This window comes from Salvelinus namaycush, chromosome 2 (assembly GCF_016432855.1).
Source record: "Salvelinus namaycush isolate Seneca chromosome 2, SaNama_1.0, whole genome shotgun sequence".
Taxonomy (NCBI): domain Eukaryota; kingdom Metazoa; phylum Chordata; class Actinopteri; order Salmoniformes; family Salmonidae; genus Salvelinus; species Salvelinus namaycush.
This window is the reverse complement of record NC_052308.1, coordinates 41,249,102-41,271,626: the sequence shown is the minus strand read 5'-3', so window position 1 is coordinate 41,271,626 and position 22,525 is coordinate 41,249,102. Positions and strand designations below refer to the sequence as shown.

The 22,525-nt window shown below is 40.0% G+C and overlaps 1 protein-coding gene across 1 annotated transcript in view; it reads left to right on the top strand.

The window, feature by feature from the left end:
• The first annotated feature begins 991 nt into the window (after positions 1 to 991).
• The window catches only part of LOC120026095, a 50,275-nt gene continuing 28,741 nt past the window's right edge, over positions 992 to 22,525 (top strand). The window contains exons 1-3 of the mRNA XM_038970901.1: positions 992 to 1,250; positions 13,859 to 13,972; positions 14,316 to 14,378. Of these exons, the coding sequence (XP_038826829.1) occupies positions 1,218 to 1,250; positions 13,859 to 13,972; positions 14,316 to 14,378 (210 nt within the window). The 5' untranslated portion in view covers positions 992 to 1,217. The remainder of the gene's footprint in view (positions 1,251 to 13,858; positions 13,973 to 14,315; positions 14,379 to 22,525) is intronic.

Sequence of the window (22,525 nt, the reverse complement as noted above, 5' to 3'; positions counted from 1 at the left end):
TTTAATAACATTTACCAGGAGGTGCTGCAGCATCTCCAACACCGCTACTTCCCGTCGCTATGAATTGTAGGCTTTGGTTTCAGCCTAGAACTAACAAAAAACATACTGTCGGTATTACAAGCAGAAGGATAAGATAATTATATGACCCCGTGTTACTAGTCTTTGACCTCTGTGACCTCTAGGTATAAGGTCATTTCCTTTACTTTTTAAGTCAATCCCCTGATTGAATTAAATGATTTTCTGAACTGAGGGCAAGGGCAATTAAATTTGAACCAATCTTTTTCACACCCTCAGTATTTGAAATTGAATTCAATGAGTGAAATAATTTGGACATGTACAAATGCACTGAATTCAAGGATTTTACATTCTAGGGTTCCTAGAGTGATTTGTTTCCATTTCCACCCCTGCACACCACCACCATGTTCACCATGTTTAACTGTTGCCATGAGGATTCACCCTGATCACGTGAGACTTCATGAGAAATGTTTTTCTGGTTGTCTCTGCAAAAGTTGAATGAGAAAAGACCCTTTGTGTTTCCAGAGCTGCTCGAAGTGGCTTCACATACAGTGTCTTGGACAGATTATGGGCAAGTTACAAGACAAATAACAAGAGGTCCTACTGTGTCAAGGAGTTAGACTAACATAAACATCTTATAGGACTGCATTGGGTTTCATGAGTGTTCAACAAGGGTATCGCTCCATGTCGCGAGGAAAGTATGAGGACTTTAGAGAGATTGAGAAAGAGATTGATGGACATTTAAAGCAGTTAGAGTGAGAGATGGAGAGTGAGGATGATAATGAAAGGGGAAAAGAGTGAGTCAGAAAATGAAAGAGCAAGTCAGAGGAACAAGTTAGAGAGAGAGGGTGGGGGAGGGAGAAAGAAAGAGAGAAAGAGGAGGGGTTTTAAGACTGCCTCTCAATGAGGTACCAGTGAGGATAGGCGGTCACTCACACACACCACCACCCACACTCGCTCAGTCAGTCATTGAAGACAGAGATGGCTAAGCAAAGTTGACCATTGGACCCTAGACTTCTTGTAAGTCAACATCCGGACGTTGATCATTCCCTCTTTCGGATTGTCACTCCTTTCCTTCTCTTTGCTCTTCATCATTATGCACATCAAGTGGGAAATAATCTCATCTTCACCAAAGACAGGAACTCTGCTCCAATGACTCTAAAAGTGGACTCTACTCTGTTCTACTTGCCTAGGTCAGCCAGATGAACACACACAAACCAGCCCACAAAGCCAAGGTAGGTCCCCTACTCTGGAACCTGGGCATTTTGAGGTACTGGTAACATTCCAAAATGTTTTGTTAACGGTAATAACTGATGGGCTGCTAATAGTAAGTACCTACTATAACAATTGTATTTTATTAAGCCATTGACGCATGTGTGAATTTGACAAGACAGTTATTTAATTGTATTAATCTGAGTAATTTACTGCAGTAGCCCAGGCAATGCACAGAGTGGTTACTGTTACTGTGAAGTATTTAGTCTGTAACGTGATACCCAGATGTCTAGCCAGTAGATTTTAGGGAAGTGACAATAAATAGCATTTTTTCTTCATGTAATGAGCCCGGGACACGTCACAGGTTTATGAAACAACTTCTGTGGCGCAGCTAGAACACACAGTACCACACTCAAAACATCTAAGAGGACATAAGTGTCTTTTAAAATGTAAATTCTTGACTCACTAACTCAGCTCTTCTTGTTGGTTCTTTGAGCTGCTAGTTTGTGTAACTATTTTAATGCTAGAAAGTCATACGTTTAGTTGTTTTATAGATGAACACGTGGGGCCGTACTGAGGGGGGGGCGGGGGGGGGGGAGTAAAATCACAGTTGGGGTGCCCGGTTTAAGGACATAGTAGATAACAAGTTGTAGTAGATAACAAGTTGTAGTGTCCCTAAACACTGCTCCACTATCCAGAACTCAAGATGTCATTGTATATGGGTGATTTTCAAAACTACGGGCACTTTTGGCATGTCATATTTAAAATAAAATGTTTCTCAAAAAATACTTTTATCAGGAGCCATAACCTGGTATTGGCTGTGACCATTTTATTCAACAATAGATGGAATTTACTTCTGCAAATGTTATTACCATCACATCACAAAACCATCATAAAATCACAAACAACATGTGGTTTGGGATTATTTGGTTTATCTGTCAATAGGATTTGTCACGACTACATTTAGAAATAAATATGGCTGTTTGCTGCCTGTGTTTGTATACCTGCACGGCAGCTACAGTACCATGAACAATGCAATTACCTGTCGAAATGGTTATGTACTTACTCATTTTTAAGTTGATCTGTTGAGAACAAGTGCTTTACACTTGATGAAGAGAGGAGTGTGATATTTAATGTGTACATATATTTTTTATTCAGAAATATTTGTAGATTGTGGTGGTAAAGACTGTGTGGCAATAACGACAGGATAATGTTGTTAAAAATAACTTTGTGGAAATGGGTATTTACAATATGATCGATTGTTATAAAAATAGTAAAAGATTATGCAATGAGCAATGTTGAGCAGGGGTTTACCCATTTGATACAAAAGTTATACAAAAAGTCATTCTTTTCTGATGGCAATAACCTGGAAATTGTCATTACCGACCCTATTTGTGGTGGTAATGACAGTGTTTTAATGACAATTTGCACATTTTTGGGATTTAACTACCAGGTTTACTTTGTTAATATGATCAGCTTCCATTTGATAAACTCCAACCACAATAGAATGAGATGTATCCTTCCAAATAGAGGACGATCTAGATGACTTACAACCGTTTGACACATTCCAAGTTACTTTACTTGGAGGTGGATATATAATATAATATATTATATGTCATATCCTTGTTCTTCACTGTCACTTCCCAGTTCTTGTGTGACTTGATATGCACAATTTTGAAAAAGCACAGCGTGATGGTAATGATGCACTACTGTGGGACAAATTCGGGAAAACTGTATTTCGTGGAATATGATAGATTTAGTGCTTATGCACTTTGAACATTAACTTTCAAAAATGTTCATGTTGAAATACATTGAAGAAGTTCAAAAGTCATGTTCTGGGCCAAGTGCCTTGTCAATGCAAAACAGTAAAATGTATGGTTATGTTAGGGTCCACTTGTAGAATAATAGTGAAGACATCAAAACTATGAAATAACACATGGAATCATGTATAACCAACAAGCCAACCTTTGCCTTGATGACAGCTTTGCGCACCCTTGGCATTCTCTCAACCAGCTTCACCTGGAACGCTTTTCTAACAGTCTTGAAGGAGTTCAAACATATGCTGAGCACTTGTTGGCTGCTTTTCCTTCACTCTGCGTTCCAACTCATCCCAAACCATCTGAATTGGGTTGAGGTCAGGTGATTGTGGAGGCCAGGTCATCTGATGCAGCACTCCATCACTCTCCTTCTTGGTCAAATAGCCCTTACACAGCCTGGAGGTGTGTTGGGTCATTGTCCTGTTGAAAAAAATTATAGTCCCAATAAGCACAAACCAAATGGGATTGTGTAATGCTGCAGAATGCTGTGGTAGCCTTGCTGGTAAAGTGTGCCTTGAATTCTAAATAAATCACAGTGTCCCAGCAAAGCACCACACCATCACACCTCCTCCTCCATGCTTCACGGTGGGAACCACACATGCGGAGATCATTCGTTCACCTATTCTGCATCTCACAAAGACACTGTGGTTGGAACCAAAAATCTCAAATTTGGACTCATCTGACCAAAGGACAGATTTACACCTGTCAAATGTCCATTGCTCCTGTTTCTTTATCCCAAGCAAGTCTCTTCTTCTTACTGGTGTCCTTTAGTAGTGATTTCTTTGCAGCAATTCGACCATGAAGGCCTGTATCATGCAGTCTCCTCTGAACAGTTGATGTTGATATGTGTCTGTTACTTGAACTCTGATGCATTTATTTGGGCTTCAATTTCTGAGGCTGGTAACTCTAATGAACTTATCCTCTGCAGCGGAGGTAACTCTGGGTCTTCCTTTCCTGTAGCGGTCCTCATGAGAGCCAGTTTCATCATAGCGCTTGATGGGTTTTGTGACTGCACTTTCAAAGTTCTTGAAATTTTCCGGATTGACTGACCTTCATGTCTTATTAAAGTAATGATGGACTGTCATTTCTCTTTGCTTATTTGAACTGTTCTTGCCATAACATGGACTTGTTATTATACCAAATAGGGCTATCTTCTTTATACCACCCCTACCTTGATTATATCAAATGCATTAAGAAGGAAATAAATTCCACAAATTAACTTTTAACAAGGCACACCTGTTAATTGAAATGCATTCCAAGTGACTACCTCATGAAGCTGGTTGAGAGAATGCCAAGATTGTGAAAACCTGTCATCAAGGCAAAGGGTGGCTACTTTGAAGAATCTCAAATATAAAATATACTTTGATTGGTTTACCACTTTTTTGGTTACTACATGATTTCATATGTGTTAATTCATAGTTTTGAGGTTGTCACGTAGAGTAGTCCAGAAGACTGCACTGAAAAACCTACAGTAACCTCTATCAAATAAAAAGATAGCGTAGCCGCAAAAGTACTGAATCCGGAAGAGAAACAACAGTACTGCCACCAAAATAATACATTATGGGACAGCTATAATCAATGCTGCCCCATCAACAGCTCAATCCAAAATGGTCCCCCCTTGAACTGAAAGAGAGGCTCCTTTTGTAGGGGAAGACCCTCCCATCAGAACATACCAAACACTAATTAATAAAGCAATTACCATAAAAGCCTAAATTTTCAACTCAGCTAAACATCATGAATTATATACATTGCACCTTTGCAATTCGTTTCTCATGATACAATATAACACATTTGCAAAATCTAATCTCTACTGACATGGTGTCTTCCAATATGCCAAATCACATGAATGAGCCATTCGGGACAGGCACTACAAAGCCATCCCGATTGCCGTGGTCCTTATCCCAGCATACCCGGAAGCTACAGAGACGGAGAGAGCGGAACAGAACCAAACAAACAGCACGCTCATCCGTAACATTGATAAGTACAGTAAACGTTGCTTAAATTAAACATGAACGCTTGTCTGTATATTCTTTATGCCATAACAAACTGTTACTCACAGGAGGTAAGAATAAAGTGTGTAATGTAGGTACTAAGATAGCAAAGTTAACTTGTGTGTCGACGCACATTGCTAACTGAGCTGATAACGGAGCAGGGAGGGGGTGATGCGTGTGTGAGTTAGTTTACCAAATGCTGCCCGCGGCCAGTGACGGACTTGTCCATCACAGATGTCTTCACTATTATTCTACAATGTAGACAATAAAGAAAAACCCTTGAATGTATTAGGTGTGTAAAAACTTTTGACTGGTATTGTATATCAAACTAAATCAAAACCTGGGACACAGAAAAGCCTGTAGTTGTAATATCGCCGATATAGGACCTGCTGAGACTAAAGTTGTCACATTTTAGATGGCTGAAACCAGACAGGAATAAGAGTATTCCAATGGCATGACTACATCTATGGGATGAATCAGAGATTTGCATGAAAAGTTGAAACATTTTCCACAATCTGGTGTCTGTTACTGTGACTGAATATGGGAATTCTGCCTGAATGCTTAAAAAAGCATTTCTCGTTAACATTTTCACAGAGAAGATGACTGATGAGCATTATGATTGACTGAGTAATCTCCTCCTTTATTTGTATTTTTTATTTTTTTATTTTTTAGGATCCCCATTAGCCAATGCCAATGGAGGCAGCTAGTCTTACTGGGGTCCGACATATAATGAAAAAGACATTACAGACAAGAGACTTTACAATTTACATACATTTAAAACATTAACTTTATGGAGTGTGGTGCCAAAAAATCAGAGAGTCTCTTTACTACGGACAGACCTCTCCCCATCTTTACAACCATATAATCTATATGTTTTGACAATGACAGTTTACAATCTAATATAACACCAAGTAATTTAGTCTCCTCAACTTCCACACCATTCATTCCCAGATTCAGCTAAGGTCTAGAACTTAGGGAATGATTTGTACCAAATGCCATGCTCTTAGTTCTCGAGATGTTCAGGACCAGTTTATTACTGGCCACCCATTCCAAAACAGACTGCATCTCTTTGTTAAGGGTTTCAGTGACTTCATTAGCTGTGGTTGCTGATGCGTATATGGTTGAATCATCAGCATACATGGACACACATGCTTTGTTTAATGCCAGTGGCAGGTCATTGGTAAAAATAGAAAAGAGGAGAGGGCCTAGAGAGCTGACCTGCGGTATACCACACTTTTCATGTTTGACAGAGAAACTTCCATTAAAAGAAAACCCTCTGAGTTCTATTAGATAGATTGCTGCACGATATCGCTGAGGTTGAAAAGCCATATCATCAAATTAATTATCTAACTGAGTCTCAGAAATGGCTAATATATGAATGTTATCTGATGTTAGCAAGTTCTTGATTTCATGAACTTTATTTCTAAGGCTACATATGTTAATATGGGATATTTTTAGCCCTTTCCTGGGTAGCTTATCAGAGATATAAGTAATATAAAAAAGAGCAAACAAAGCAAGATAAAAAAATATACATTCAGCAGTTCATTAATCAGTTGGTGTGTGTGCTGTGGAGTTGAAGCTACGAACCCATTGGGCTGGCTCTCTTACCCAATCCAGGCTTTTTGGAGGGAGGATGGACAATGAGCCTGTCATAGCCAATGTAAGCAATGTCCCTAAGCTCTCTGGTCCCTCGAGATAATGTGAGTTCTCAGTCATTGTTATGATGGATTCACATACAGAACTGGTGTCCTCTCTCAATGACTTACAGATTGCTGTCCTCTTGCCGATCTCCCGTTTAAACTCATCGAGCTGACCCTGGGTAGAACTGTTCTTCAGTTCCTGGACCTCTCTGGTCAGGTCATCCATTATTTTATTAGTTGACTCCACCACCACACTTGAAGCTATTTTCTTGTTGTTGTAACAACTGTTTGTAGAACTATTTTATTTGTTTAAAAGGTCCTTCACCGGTGATAAAGAGACAACACTGTTCTCAACAGTACACCTGCCGGCTTTGGTTTTTGTCATTGTAGCAACGTAGGTTACGCTGTTAATTACTCGTCACAGTTCCAGACAGATCAGGTCACAGGGAAGATAAAAAATAACAACAAACAGCAGGTGTCTAGACCGCCACAAGCCCAGAACAATTAACGGTCCCAGACACAATGGCTAACTACGTCGCGGACTGCGTTCAAGCCCGTTAGCTTGATAGGCAGCTAGTTAGCAGCTCCTTAGACCCGGCCTTGGTCGGCAGGATCAAGGGAAAGATAGTAGCTGTCCCAGCAACTGATGCGAACCGCGTCACGAGATCAAAACTCAAAAGGTAACTAGCTAGTAAAAAAACGTATTCAAAATACTTTCAAAAATGTCCAAAACATCAAACTGATCTCTCCCTCGTTCCACATTCAACAGGAAGTGACGACAGCGGGTTTGCGTGTCTAAAAGCCTAGCTAAATGCTTTAGACTTACATTTTATAATGGTAATGGGATTATTATACTTTTTTTGTCTCTCCCTCTCCTTCTCTCGCTCCCTGCACCGTTTGATGGAATTCCCTGGCACTGTGGTATGGAACCTGGCTCAAAATGCCCAGACAGAGTGAATTATGCAACATGCAACAGTGGTAACCCCAATGGAAGGGTATCATGTTCAGACAGTCACATTTTGTGATGCAACATTTTCCAATTAATCTGTTAGTATCTGGGTACAATTGTAAGGACCAACGCCAGGGATGAGAAGCAGGTACGGGAAGTCAAACATTTGATCAGGAACAGACCTAAAACAAGACAGGAACAGCGTCAGCACACGGGTATACGACAATCAATGCAGAAGCAGGGAACAGAGTGGGGAACCAGACAGATATAGGGAAGGTAATTTTTATTTATTTATTTTATATTTCACCTTTATTTAACCAGGTAGGCTAGTTGAGAACAAGTTCTCATTTACAACTGCGACCTGGCCAAGAATAAAGCAAAGCAGTTCGACACATACAACAACAGAGTTACACATGGAATAAACAAACATGCAGTCAATAATACAGTAGACAGAGTCTATATACAGTGTGTGCAAATGAGGTAAGATAAGGCAGGTAAGGCAATAAATAGGCCATGGTGGCGAAGTAATTACAATATACCAATTAAACACTGGAGTGATTGATGTGCAGAAGATGAATGTGCAAGTAGAGATACTGGGGTGCAAAGGAGCAAGATAAATAAATAAATAAATATAGTATGGGGATGAGGTAGTTGGATGGGCTATTTACAGATGGCTATTTACTGGTGCAGTGATCTGTGAGCTGCTCTGACAGCTGGTGCTTAAAGCTAGTGAGGGAGATATGAGTATCCAGCTTCAGTGATTTTTGCAGTTCGTTCCAATCATTGGCAGCAGAGAACTGGAAGGAAAGGCAGCCAAAGGAGGAATTGGCTTTAGGGGTGACTAGTGAGATATACCTGTTGGAGCGCGTGCTACGGGTGGGTGTCGCTATGGCGACCAGTGAACTTCTATGCCCCGCTATGGCGGGATTTACCTAGCAGAGACTTGTAGATGACCTGGAGCCAGTGGGTTTGACGACAAGTATGAAGCGAGGGCCAGCCAACGAGAGCGTACAGGTCGCAATGGTAGGTAGTATATGGGGCTTTGGTGACAAAACGGATGGCACTGTGATAGACGGCATCCAATTTGTTGAATAGAGTGTTAGAGGCTATTTTGTAAATCACATCGCCAAAGTCGAGGATTGTTAGGATAGTCAGTTTTACAGGGTATGTTTGGCAGCATGAGTGAAGGATGCTTTGTTTTGAAATAGAAAGCTTATTCTAGAGTTCATTTTGGATTGGAGATGTTTAATGTGAGTCTGGAAGGAGAGTTTACAGTCTAACAAGACACCTAGGTATTTATAGTTGTCCACATATTCTAAATCAGAACCGTCCAGAGTAGTGATGCTGGACGGGCGGACAAGTGCGGGCAGCGATCGGTTGAAGAGCATGCATTTAGTTTTACTTGCGTTTAAGAGCAGTTGGAGGCAACAGAAGGAGAGTTGTATGGCATTGAAGCTTGTCTGGAGGTTTGTTAACACAATGTCCAAATGTTTAATAATTTTTTAAAAAATGTTGTGGGGGAGGGGTTGTAGTCACAAACTTGATGTAGTAATTTGTGTGCTATGAATATGGGACAAAATACTTTTTAGTACCTAACATACAGTGAATTTGTCCCAATACTTTTGGTCCCTTAAAATGGGGGGACTGTGTATAAAAGGGGTGTAATTTCCAAACAGTTCACCCAATATGGATGAAAATACCCTCAAATTAAAGCTGACAGCCTGCACTTTAACCTCACTGTCCCAAAACATTTGGAGTTCACTGTGTATATATATTAAATTAAATTGAGATTTGTGTCACTGATCTACACACAATACCCCATAATGTCAAAGTAGAATTATGATTTTAGACATTTTTACAAATTAAATAAACATGAAAAGCTGAAATGTCTTGAGTCAGTAAGAATTCTAACTTTTTATTATGGCAAGCCTAAATAAGTTCAGGAGTGAAAATGTGCGTAACAAGTCACATAATAAGTTGCATGGTCTCTCTCTGTGTGCAATTAATGTTTAACATGATTTTTAAATGACTACCCCATTTCTATACCCCAGATATACAATTATCTGTAAGGTCCTTCAGTCGAGCAGTGAATTTCAAGCACAGATTCAAACACCAGGGAGTTTTTCCAATGGTTTGCAAAGAAGGGCACCTATTGGTAGATGGGTAAAAAAAACTGACATTGAGTATATCTTTGGGTCAATACACCCATTCACTACAAAGATACACGTGTCCTTCCTAACTCAGTTACTGGAGAGGAAGGAAACCGCTCAGGGATTTCACCATGAGGCCAATGGTGATTTTAAAATGGTTACAGAAGATTAATGGCTGTGATAGGAGATAACTGAGGATGGATCAGCAACATTATAGTTACTCCACAATACTAACCTAAATTCCAAAGTGAGAGAAATGAAGCCTATACGGAATAAAAATATTCCAAAATATGCATCCTGTTCGCAATAAGGCACTAAAGTAAAACTGCAAATAAAGTTGCAAGGAAATTAACTACATGTCTTGAATACAATGCGTTATGTTTGGGGCAAATCCAACACAACACATCACTGAGTACCACTCTTCATATTTTCAAGCATGGTGGTGGTTACATCATGTTGTGAGTATGCTTGTCATCAGCTAGGACTAGGGAGTTGTTTAAGATTTTTTTTAAATGGAAGAGAGCTAAGCACAGGCTAAATCCTAGAAGAAAACCTTGTTCAGTCTGCTTTCCAACAGACACTGGGAGATAAATTCACCTTTCAGCAGAACAATAGCCTAAAACACAAGGCCAAATATACACTGGAGTTACTTACCAAGACGACATTGAATGTTCCTGAGTGGCCTAGTTACAGTTTTCACTTAAATAGGCTTAAAATTCTATTGCAAGACATTAAAATGGCTGTCTAGCAATGATCATCAACCAACTTGACAGAGCTTGAAGAATAAAAAATCAATAAAATGTGTGTAAATATTGTACAATCCAGATGTGCAAAGCTCTTAGAGACTTACCCAGAAAGACTCACAGCTGTCATCGCTGCCAAAGGTGATTCAAACGCGTATTGACTCAGGGGTGTGAATATTTATGCAAATGACATATTTCTCTATTTTAATACATTTACTAAAATTTCAAAAGACATGTTTTCACTTTGTCATTATGCGGTATGGGTGAGAGAAAAACATGTTTTCAATCAATGTTGCATTCGATCTATTTGAACCATTTTTCAAAATGTGGAATAAGTCAAGGGGTATGAGTACTTTCTGAAGGCACAAACTATACAGACTGAGTAACATTTCAACTAACTATCTACTAACCGTAGCTCTAACCCTAACCTTAACCCTTATCCTAACCGTTACTATAAACCTAACCTTAGCAAGCTGTTGCTTATCAATAGATAGTTTGTTGATGGTATGACCATCTCTAGAGCATTTACAGATGAAGCATTTGGACTATCCAAATAAAGTGTGACTGTCGCCCCTCTCTCACATTCCACTTTAGTTTAGTAGGTATCCACTTTAGAAGTGAGCAGTGCAAGAGAATAATTTACCGGTCTTAATTGCAAGTCGAGGGCAGAGGTAAATTCCTCACAAACAATCCTTTAGATAGTAGTGGCCAAGTCTTTCTGTTGTCGGGTGTTGAGTGCTGCCATGTTCCCAGAGGTGAATTGTGAACAGACAGGATATGCCTGATGCTGGAGCGAAATAGACCTGCTATTGATCCTTGCAATACAGTGAACATCCCACACCATATTAAGATGTTACATGTTGACAATTATTTTAAAATAAGTCTAATTCATAGTTATTTTGCAAAGGAAAGCTACGAGAAACCCACACATTTCAATGCATGCCACCGGAACCATAAGTAACAAACACTTATGGTAAACTATTAGGAATCAAATTCCACCTTATTTCATTGCAAAACATACTTAATCAATTAGATAGATTATGCAGTTGTTTGCCTTGAAAGAAAGGAAAGGAAATAAGCACATATATTCCATCTGGACATGATTATGTGGAGAACCATCTCCATAAAGTATGTGAAAGTGCCCACGTTTTCCCTGAAACAGTGCCGAATCCCTGCTGGGAGGACTATTACTGCTCTTACCTTGAAGTACACTCCACCAAGAAAAGGAGCCCCCAGGAATCTTTGCATTTCAATATTATTTTCTGAAAATGTTATTTCAAGTTCGGGTTAGAGTTCCATTTTGAACATTTTAAATAATATATTGTTACTGGTATTTACATGATTATCATTGTTATTGTTAATATGAATGTATTATACATTCACATTTTTATATAATCAATAATATTAATCAATATTTAAATATTATCAATATTATATTGTAACAAAATAATGACTTGTAACATACACTTACAGATATAGGATCTTAATTTGACGAGTATTGCCATAGCAAAATAATCCTGCAGCAACAGGATTTCAACGTTTAGTCCATAATGTTGCTGAATTGGTGGTTAGGCTATTAGCTGGACATAAGTAGGCTATATGAAAAGTGCAATACTATTTATATAGCCATGTTAGTACAGGTTTTCAGTGAATTTATATAAATCACAAAGCTAGTCTGTATTTTCAGCGGAGAATTACATTTTTCCCAGTTACAAAAGTGTGATCAAATTAAGATCCTACACTTGTATGTCAGCTTTTAACAAGGCTGCAGAACTGGTCGTGTTCAATCTTAACCTTTAATGACTTTAAAACAGAACACAGGAAAAATAACTACTCTCACGGGTGGCCAAAAAGAACATTATGAAAGCTACTTCTCCAATCTTCTGACAGAATGCCGCCACTAGAATATATATGGTTTAATATAAATACAATTTATCTACTGATAATAAACTAGGAAAACATTTTTATTCAGTGATAGAAAAACCTGTCATTACAAACTCGATTTGCTTCATTTGGACGGCCAGCTAGAGGTGCTGAAAAGGCACTACGCCTCGCTCAAAGTTGAATTGAGGCACAATTCCCAATCCATACGGCTTGCAGGATAACGCAAAATTGATGGGGAGGGCTAAGGGGAGGTGTTGAGATTGATCCTTAAGACTAGCTACATTTCTTTACTTCAGTGGGGCGGCAGGTAGCATAGTGGTTAGAGCCTTGGGCCAGTAACCGGAAAGTTGCTGGATCGAATCCCCGAGCGGACAAGGTAAAAATCTGTCGTTCTGAGCAAGGCCACTGCTCCCTGGGCACTGTGGATGTTGATTAAGGCAGTACCCCCGCACCTCTCTGATTCAGAGGGGTTGGGTTAAATGGGAAGACACATTTCAGTTGAATACATTCAGTTGGACAACTGACTAGGTACCCCCCTTTCCTTGACTTGGTTGCTGAGTCTGTGCCTGTCAGGCAAATCCACTAGTAAAAAATACATTTTAAATGCTCCGCACGTGCCAGCAAAAAGGATCCTCCAAGAACCCCTCAACTAACCAAAGGTGCAAATAAGAATCCATTGACTAGCAAAGGTTGCCTGTGCACATGTTATTTGTGTCGGGTCACCTCTGTTTACACCAAGGTAAACCGTAATATTAAAAAGTTAAATTTGCTACATCAAGTACTTTGTTTCTCTGTCTGGCCCTCTGTAGAGCCTCAGTTCTGTAATAAAGTGAAAAAACAGTACTACGAGCAATTTTGGGCTGTAAGCATTATGACATTTTGATCTAGTATCTATTGTTAGCAGTTAGCTTTTCCAGATGTTTATAACCAGTGTTCTGCAACAGTATGGAATTGGTAGCAGATTGACTAGCTCTTTCCCAGCTCTCAACATGGCCTTCAAAAGTTTGTCATCAAAAACTCAAAAATGTTCTCAAATAGACAGGCCATAAGATGCTATGTAAGAAAAATAGCATGATTTTATTGAATATCAAATTTGAAAACATATTTAAAAAATGTTTCATACCCCATGTGACTTAGAATTGTATTCATGTAATATGATATTAAGTAAGCAAGTGTGGATGAAAGGCACCATTGTGCCTATAATTTTGGAACTCACTATTGAACATTATTGATCAATATTCCATTATTTTGCTCTCCTATTAACGGTGAGCAACAACACTTTGAGATGTAGATCCCTGAGCAGTAGTACTGTAGTAGTGGAAAAATAAGTTGTTGTTGTAGTGCTATCTAGTAATAGTAGTAGTACTGTAGTAGTTTGTAAAAGTAGAAGTAGTATTACCAGAAGTAGTAGCAGCAGTAATAATGGTAATGTAATAATAATGTTATGTCCATTGTAGGCTAGGCATCTGTGCTTCCTCCTCCTCATGTGCTTCCCTTTGGCGTGGGGTGGCGTCCCTGGTCCATGTCGGCACTCTGTGACAAAGGGTCACCTCCTCAACCTCAATTGCCTGGTGAGGACACCTCATACCACACTAAATCATGCAGTAACATCAACAGACTCTACAAACGAAATATCAACTTGAGATACAGTTCATTAAAATCACTCAAACGGTCATAAGTCATGCCTGAATGTATTGATGTTAAGGTTTCCTCCCAAGTTAGACTTATTTTATTGTTCAACGGTTATTTTTTTGACCTCATGTGACCCACACACATAACTACTGAGAACTATATGTGGCAGACGTGAATTCTGTACGGCTGCATGCCTGCTCCTACTTTCCTCCTGGTGAATCATTACCCAATTCTACGCTTCTGTTTTAAATGTCAATGTTTGTATCTTTGTTTGCCACGTAGATTGATAATCAGTTGGAGAATGGCTGGTCAATAACCTACGTGTTCACTGAGCGCCAGAGTTTGGTGAGTATTTCCTACTACGCTGCAATTACATATTTCACAACAAAAGAAGTTTGATTTGTGCAGATAAAGAATGGTATACCAAAGATAAACAACATCACAATCAGTCAGTGTCAAGATAGTCCTGCACTTTCAAGATGTGCCAGGCTGGCAAACTGATTGAAACTAATGCTCTCACATCTGTCAAGGAGATTCAAGTTCATTACATATCTTGCTCCTTTCGGCCTTTACGCAATAGTCTAATTGCATTTAGAAGACAAATTTAATCCCATGAAAGAGCCCTTGGTTGTTAATAACCTGGAAGGGAAATGGCTTGAAGATACCTAGAAACTGTGTTACAGGAGGTAAATAGAGAGCGAGAGAGCTGTGTGGCAGCACGGAGTCGGGATGCCTTCCCTCATTTTAACTTGCTGGTTAACAGTTTAAAAGTTTAACAGTTTAGCTTGCCCAAGTTTATGGTTTATGGGTTAACAAGGTCTCTGACAAATGGAGGTGTCACGGTTGTAGTAAGAACGGGACCAAGGCGCAGCAGATATTGATATCCACATATTTATTCCAAAGTGAAACATAAGCCAAAACAATAAATCAAATAAACGAACAACGGAACATGACTACGTGGTGCACATGCACAAACACAAAATAATATCCTACAAACACAGGTGGGAAAAATAGCTGCTTAATAAATATGATCCCCAATTTGAGACAACGATTACCAACTGCCTCTAATTGGGAATCATACAAAACACCAACATAGAAAATATAAACTGGAACACAACATAGAAATTATAATCTAGAATACCCCCTAGTCACGCTCTGACCTACTACACAATAGAGAAACAAGGGCTCTCTATGGTCAGGGCGTGACAGGAGGTCTGATTAAAGGTTTTCTCACCTGGGGAGAGGATCAATCACTTCAGTGTGGGCAAGTGATGTACCTTACAGACAGACCATATACTACCATATATATTGTGTCCCCTGGGGTGGGGAACATGCAGGGGAGGTCTTTAGGGGGATCTCAGGGGGTTAGGAAGTGTTTAGACTGAGAGGAAAGCATGTAAGACATATTTAGGAAGGTGTGGTTAAGTGTTGTATCTGACAGACAGGCCATAATAGTATAATGAGAAGCTGTTGGTATGTTGGTAAAAAAAAAAAATTCCCAGGGGGTAGATTAGCTGTAATATTGCAGATAGATTGTAGCTTCCATCAATGTAATTGTCTGCATCACTTCCAATCCCCATATATTTTTTTGCAAATATATACCCTACCGTTCAAAAGTTTGGGGTCACTTTGAAATGTCCTTGTTTTTGAAAGAAAAGCTACTTTTTTGTCCATTAAAATAACATAAAATTGATCAGAAATACAGTGTAGACATAGGAAATGTCTATTGTAGCTGGAAACGGCAGATTTTTTATGGAATATCTACATAGGCCTACAAAGGCCCATTATCAGCAACAGTCACTCCTGTGTATATATATACATACAAATACATATACAAATATACAAATACATACATATACTAATTGGAGTAAACTAGTGAACAAGGCCTCTAATTCCAGCTTATACATACTCTATACATTTTATGGACACAGTCTATTTTACAATAGTTCTATTTTGTTTGTTTTTACCCCTGTCCTTCCTCTACCCTCAACCTCTCATATCTATTTCCGACGTCCATCCGGTTTGATTTATTTTTGCCATATCTTTCAAACTGTGGTCTTTCACAAAAGTTCGTAAACCATATATGTTATATGGACAGAGTATGTTTTACGTTAGTTATCGTGTTGTTATTTGTTGTTATTAATCCCAACCTTCAGCTCCATTCAACCCCTCCCATCTATCTCTCAACACCATCCATATTGGATTTATTTTTGCCATATATTTTTCAACTGTAATGTGATGTTTCACAAAAGTTCTGAAACTTTCTATTCTCATTGTTCCTACAGATTTTAAATTGAAAATAAACATTTTTGCTAAAAGTATTATTATAGTGTTGATAGATTGACTATGACTTTTCAGATCACTAAGTAGTGCTATCTGAAGGGTTAGCTCCAGGTAAATATTGCAATTCTTCAGCCATTTCTGGAGCAGTTACCAAAAACAAGCTACAAATGGACAGTACCAAAACAAATCATCTAATGATTCGGTCTCTTCGCCGTAAAATATGCAGAGCCGGGAAGGTTGTATCCCCCAAATAAATAACATTCTATTGGTTGCAAGAATTTTGTATAATAATTGAAATTGTAAAAAATGAAGTTTTGCGTATAAGTTCATAAAACCATTTGCCATGGAATCGGTACGTCAAAAATCTCTTCCAAACTATTTTGAAATTTATATGGCACGGCTGTCAATTTTTTGGTCCTTAAATGAAACTGGTATACCTTATCACAATTTTCTTTAACCAAATATGGTCTTTAATGCAGGGCTGACAGGCAAGTTCCTTACATTTCCCCCCTTCCACTTTCCTCTTCCATTTTTGCGGTAATGCTGCAATTAGTTGTTTGGCATTTTGGGTAGAGCAGACATTTACCTATATTTTTGTTAAATGCATGTGTGACATAACCCCAACAGGCATATTTATGATGTAATTTATGAAGATTATACTTTAAAAAAAAATATATATAATGTTTTTGATCAATTATTATATTTGAGTTTAACCACAATATTTATTGTATTATTTGTTATGTCTTTTCTGGTGCATTAAAATTTTATCAATTTAAAATTTAAATAGCGATATTTGGGAGATGATTTCCTTTTAAAATAACTGAAAGTGAGAGGTTGAAATCTTAAAAAAGGATAAAGACCATTCATGAACATAGGGTGAGACATTCTTACTAATTTCCTAGAGAACCTGTTTGGATTTAAGTATGACATTTGTATGACTGAAGCCTTTACTGAGAGTTCTAACGCTTTAATATTTAATAATTTCTGCCCTCTGAATACAAATTCATTATATAAATAGGCCCTTTTAATTTTGTCTCACTTGCCATTCCAAATAAAATGGAAAATATTTTTCTCAAACTATTTAAAAAACTGTTCGCTAGGTATAGGTATAGGCAAGGTATAGGTATAGGCAAGACCATGAGCAAATAGGTAAAATGGGATATGACTAAAAGTTAATCAGGGTGATTTTTCCACAAATAGACAGGTATTTACCTTTCCATGTTAGCAATATCTTACCTATTTTTAACTTCCTATTAACATTTATTGGAGTGAGATCATTCATTTATTTTGGGAAATGTATACTGAGTATATCCACATCACCATCAGACCATTTTATTGGCAAACTACACGGTACTGTAAAAGTCATACTTTTTTGTGATCAAATACGTTAATAGTACACTTATGGTTGTAATCCAATGATCCAGCGTCTGTGGAGGGATCCAAGTTGTGGATTTATAAGAAAACATGAATCATCAGCGTACAATGACACCATTGCTTTTAAACCCTGGATTTCTAATACCTTGATATTATTGTTGGATCTAATTTCAAATCAAAATGTATTTGTCACATGAGCCGAATGCAAATAGTCTGTGTAGCCATTTGATTAGCTGTTCAGTAGTCTTACGGCTTGGGGGTAGAAGCTATTTAGGAGCCTATGGGTGACTGGAGTCCTTGGCAATTTTTAGGGCCTTCCTCTGACACCGCCTGGTATAGAGGTCCTGGATGGCAGGAAGCTTGGCCCCGGTGATGCACTGGGCCGTACGTACTACCCTCTGTAATGCCTTGTGGTCAGAGGCCGAGCAGTTGCCATACCAGGCAGTGATGCAATCCGTCAGGATGCTCTCGATGGTGCAGCTGTAAAACCTTTTGAGGATCTGAGGACCCATAGCAAATCTTTTCAGTATCCTGAGGGGGAATAGGCTTTGTCGTGCCTTCTACATGACTGTCTTGGTGTGCTTGGACCATGTTAGTTGTTGGTGATGTGGATGCAAGGGAACTTGAAGCTCTCAACCTGCTCCACTACAGCCCCATCGATGAGAATTGGGGCGTGCTCGGTCCTCCTTTTCCTGTGGTCCACAATCATCTCTTTTGTCTTGATCACGTTGAGGGAGAGGTTGTTGTCCTTGCACCAAACAACCAGGTCTCTGACCTCCTCCCTACAGGCTGTCTCATCGTTGTCGTTGATCAGGCCTACCGCTGTTCTGTCATCAGCAAACTTAATGATGGTGTTGGAGTTGTGCCTTGCCGTGCAGTCATGAGTGAACAGGGAGTAAAGGACTGGGCTGAGCACGCACCCCTAAGGGGCCGCGTGTTGAGGATCAGCATGGCGGATGTTTTGTTACCTACCCTTACCACATGGCGGCGGCCCGTCAGGAAGTCCAGGATCCAGTTGCAGAGGGAGGTGTTTAGTTCCAGGGTCCTTAGCTTAATGATGAGCATTGAGGGCACTATGGTGTTGAACGCTGAGCTGTAGTCAATGACTAGCATTCTCACATAGGTGTTCCTTTTGTCCAGGTGTGAAAGGGCAGTGTGGAGTGCAATACAGACGGCATCATCTGTAGATCTGTTGGTGCAGTATACAAATTAGAGTGGGTCTAGGGTTTCTGGGATAATGGTGTTGATGTGAGCCATGACCAGCCTTTCAAAGCATTTCATGGCTACATTCGTGAGTGCTACGGGTCGGTAGTAATTTAGGCAGGTTACCTTAGTGTTCTTGGGCACAGGGACTATGGTGGTTTGCTTGAAACGTGTTGATATTACAGACTCAGACAGGGAGAGGTTGAAAATGTCAGTGAAGACACTTGCCAGTTGGTCAGCGCATGCTCGTTGTACACGTCCTGGTAATCTGTCTGGCCCTACGGCCTTGGGAATGTTGACCTGTTTAAAGGTCTACTCACATCGGCTGCGGAGAGCGTGATCACACAGTCATCCGGAACAGCTGCTGCTCTCAAGCATTTTTCAGTGTTACTTGCCTCGAAGCGAGCATGGAAGTAATTTAGCTCATCTGGTAGGCTCGTGTCACTGGGCAGCTCTCGGCTGTACTTACCTTTGTAGTCTGTAATACTTTGCAGGCCCTGCCACATCCGACGAGCGTCGGAGCCGGTGTACTACGATTTGATCTTAGTCCTGAATTGACGCTGGTTCGTCGGAGGGCATAGCGGGATTTCTTATAAGCTTCCGGGTTAGAGTCCCACTCCCTGAAAGTGGCTGCTCTACCCTTTAGCTCAGTGTGAATGTTTTCTGTAATCCATGGCTTCTGGTTGGTGTATGTACCTACAGTCACTGTGGGGATGAAGTCCTCATTGAACTTATTGATAAAGCCAGTGACTGATGTTGTGTACTCCTCAATGCCATCGGAAGAATCCCGGGACATATTCCAGGTCTGTGCTAGCAAAACAGTCCTGTAGTTTAGCATCTGCTTCATCTGACCACTTTTTTATAGATCGAGTCACTGGTGCTTCCTGCTTTAGTTCTTTATTGTAAGCAGGAATCAGGAGGATAGAATTATCGTCAGATTTGCCAAATGGAGGGCGAGAGAGAGCTTTGTCCACGGTCTAGAATTTTGTTCATTCTGATAGGCCACTTTTAATATGCTGATAGCAATTAGGTAAAGCTGACTTAAGTTTCCCTGCATTAAAGTCCCTGGCCACTATGGGCGCCGCCTCTGGATGAGCATTTTTTGGTTTTCTTACGGCGGTGTACAGCCCATTGAGTGCGGTTTTAGTGCCAGCATCGGTCTGTGGTGGTATGTAGACATTAATGCCTAGGCGCCCGCCCTGTATCTTACCAGAGGCTGCTGTTTTGTCCTGCCGATAGAGTGTTTAACCCGCCAGCTGTATGTTGTTAATGTTGTCGTTCAGCCACGACTCGGTGAAACATAAGATATTACAGTTTTTAATGTCTCGTTGTTAGGATAAATGTGCTTTCAGTTCGCCCCATTTATTTTCCAGCGATTGAACGTTAGCTAGCAGGACGGAAGGCATGGGCAGATTAGCCACTCATCGCCAGATCCTCACAAGGCACCCTGATCTCTTTCTGCTAAATCTGCGTTTCCTTCTCCAGTGAATAACGGGGATCTGGGCCTGGTCGGGTGTCTGTATTATATCCCTCGTTTCTGACTCATTGAAGAAGAACTCTTTTTCCAGTTTGAGGTGAGCAAACACAGTTCTGATGTCCAGAAGCTCTTTTTGGTCATAAGAGACGGTAGCAGCAACATTATGTACAAAACAAGTTACGAACAACGCAGAAAAACGAACAAAATTGCATGGTTGGTTAAAAGTCGATAAGACGGCAGCCTTCCCCTCCGGCACCATTACCAACATCATAGTAACAACGGTTATTTTAATAGCTAACATTTCGATGCCCATATTAAATAGATATGCCGATAGATGACAACCTTGTTTTACTTCTCTTGACAGTTTAAAACTTTCTGAGAAGTAGCCATTATTTACTATTTTACACCTAGATTTACTATACACAATTTTAACCCATTTTATAAGAGATTGTCAAAAATTGAAATGTTCCAGGCATTTATATACAAACTACAGTCGTACTTTATCAAAAGCCTTTTCAAAGTCAGCTATGAGTAGCAGGCCTGGTTTCCCAGATTTTTCATAGTGTTCTATTGTTTCCAGTACTTGCCTTATATTATCTCCACTGTATCATCCATGTAAAAAACCTGTCTGATTAGAATGAATAATGTCCGACAATACCTTTTTAATTCTATGAGAATTTTTGCATCACAACATTGGAGTGTAAGGGGTCTCCAATTTTTTTAGTGGACTTGATCTTTATATTTCCCACTTATATCCTGTTTCACTAATAATGGCATCAGACCTTCTTGTTGACTGTCTGATAATCTACCATTTGCAAACAGCTGGAGTGGTTAAAACATGCTAATAACGGTCCTCTGAGTATATAAAAAAAGAGTTTGGTATACCTCAACTTATATACCATCCTGCCCTGGGGTTCTCGGACTTAAAGGCTTTAAATGCATCAAGAAGTTCCTCCTCTGTAATTTTGACTTCACATGAGTCTTTCTGTACGGCTTTTCATTTTACAGAAATAATAGAAAAAAATCCATACAATTAGCTTTGGTTAGAGGAGATGGAGGAGATTGAAATCAAATCAAATCAAATCAATTGTATTTATATAGCCCTTCTTACATCAGCTGATATCTCAAAGTGCTGTACAGAAACCCAACCTAAAACCCCAAACAGCAAGCAATGCAGGTGTAGAAGCATGGTGGCTAGGAAAAACTCCCTAGAAAGGCCAAAACCTAGGAAGAAACCTAGAGAGGAACCAGGCTTTGAGGGGTGGCCAGTCCTCTTCTGGCTGTGCCGGGTTGAGATTATAACAGAACATTGCCAAGATGTTAAAATGTTCATAAATGACCAGCATGGTCAAATAATAATAATCACAGTAGTTGTCGAGGGTGCAGCAAGTCAGCACCTCAGGAGTAAATGTCAGTTGGCTTTTCATAGCTGATCATTAATGAGTGTCTCTACCGCTCCTGCGGTCTCTAGAGAGTTGAAAACAGCAGGTCTGGGACAGGTAGCACGTCCGGTGAACAGGTCAGGGTTCCATAGCCGCAGGCAGAACAGTTGAAACTGGAGCAGCAGCACGGCCAGGTGGACTGGGGACATCATGCCAGGTAGTCCTGAGGCATGGTCCTAGGGCTCAGGTCCTCCGAGAGAGAGAAAGAAAGAATTAGAGAGAGCATACTGAAATTCACACAGGACACTGGATAAGACAGGAGAAGTACTCCAGATATAACAAACTGACCCTAGCCCTCAGACACATAAAGTACTGCAGCTTAAATACTGGAGGCTGAGACAGGAGGGGTAAGGAGACACTGTGGCTCCATCTGATGATACCCCCGGACAGGGCCAAACAGGAAGGATATAACCCCACCCACTTTGCCAAAGCACAGCCACCACACCACCAGAGGGATATCTTCAACCACCAATTTACCATCCTGAGACAAGGCCGAATATAGCCCACAAAGATCTCCGCCACGACACAACCCAAGGGGGGGCGCCAACCCAGACAGGAAGATCACGTCAGTGACTCAACCCACTCAAGTGACGCACCCCTCCTAGGGACGGCATGAAAGAGCACCAGTAAGCCAGTGACTCAGCCCCTGTAATAGGGTTAGAGGCAGAGAATCCCAGTGGAGAGAGGGGAACCGGCCAGGCAGAGACAGAAAC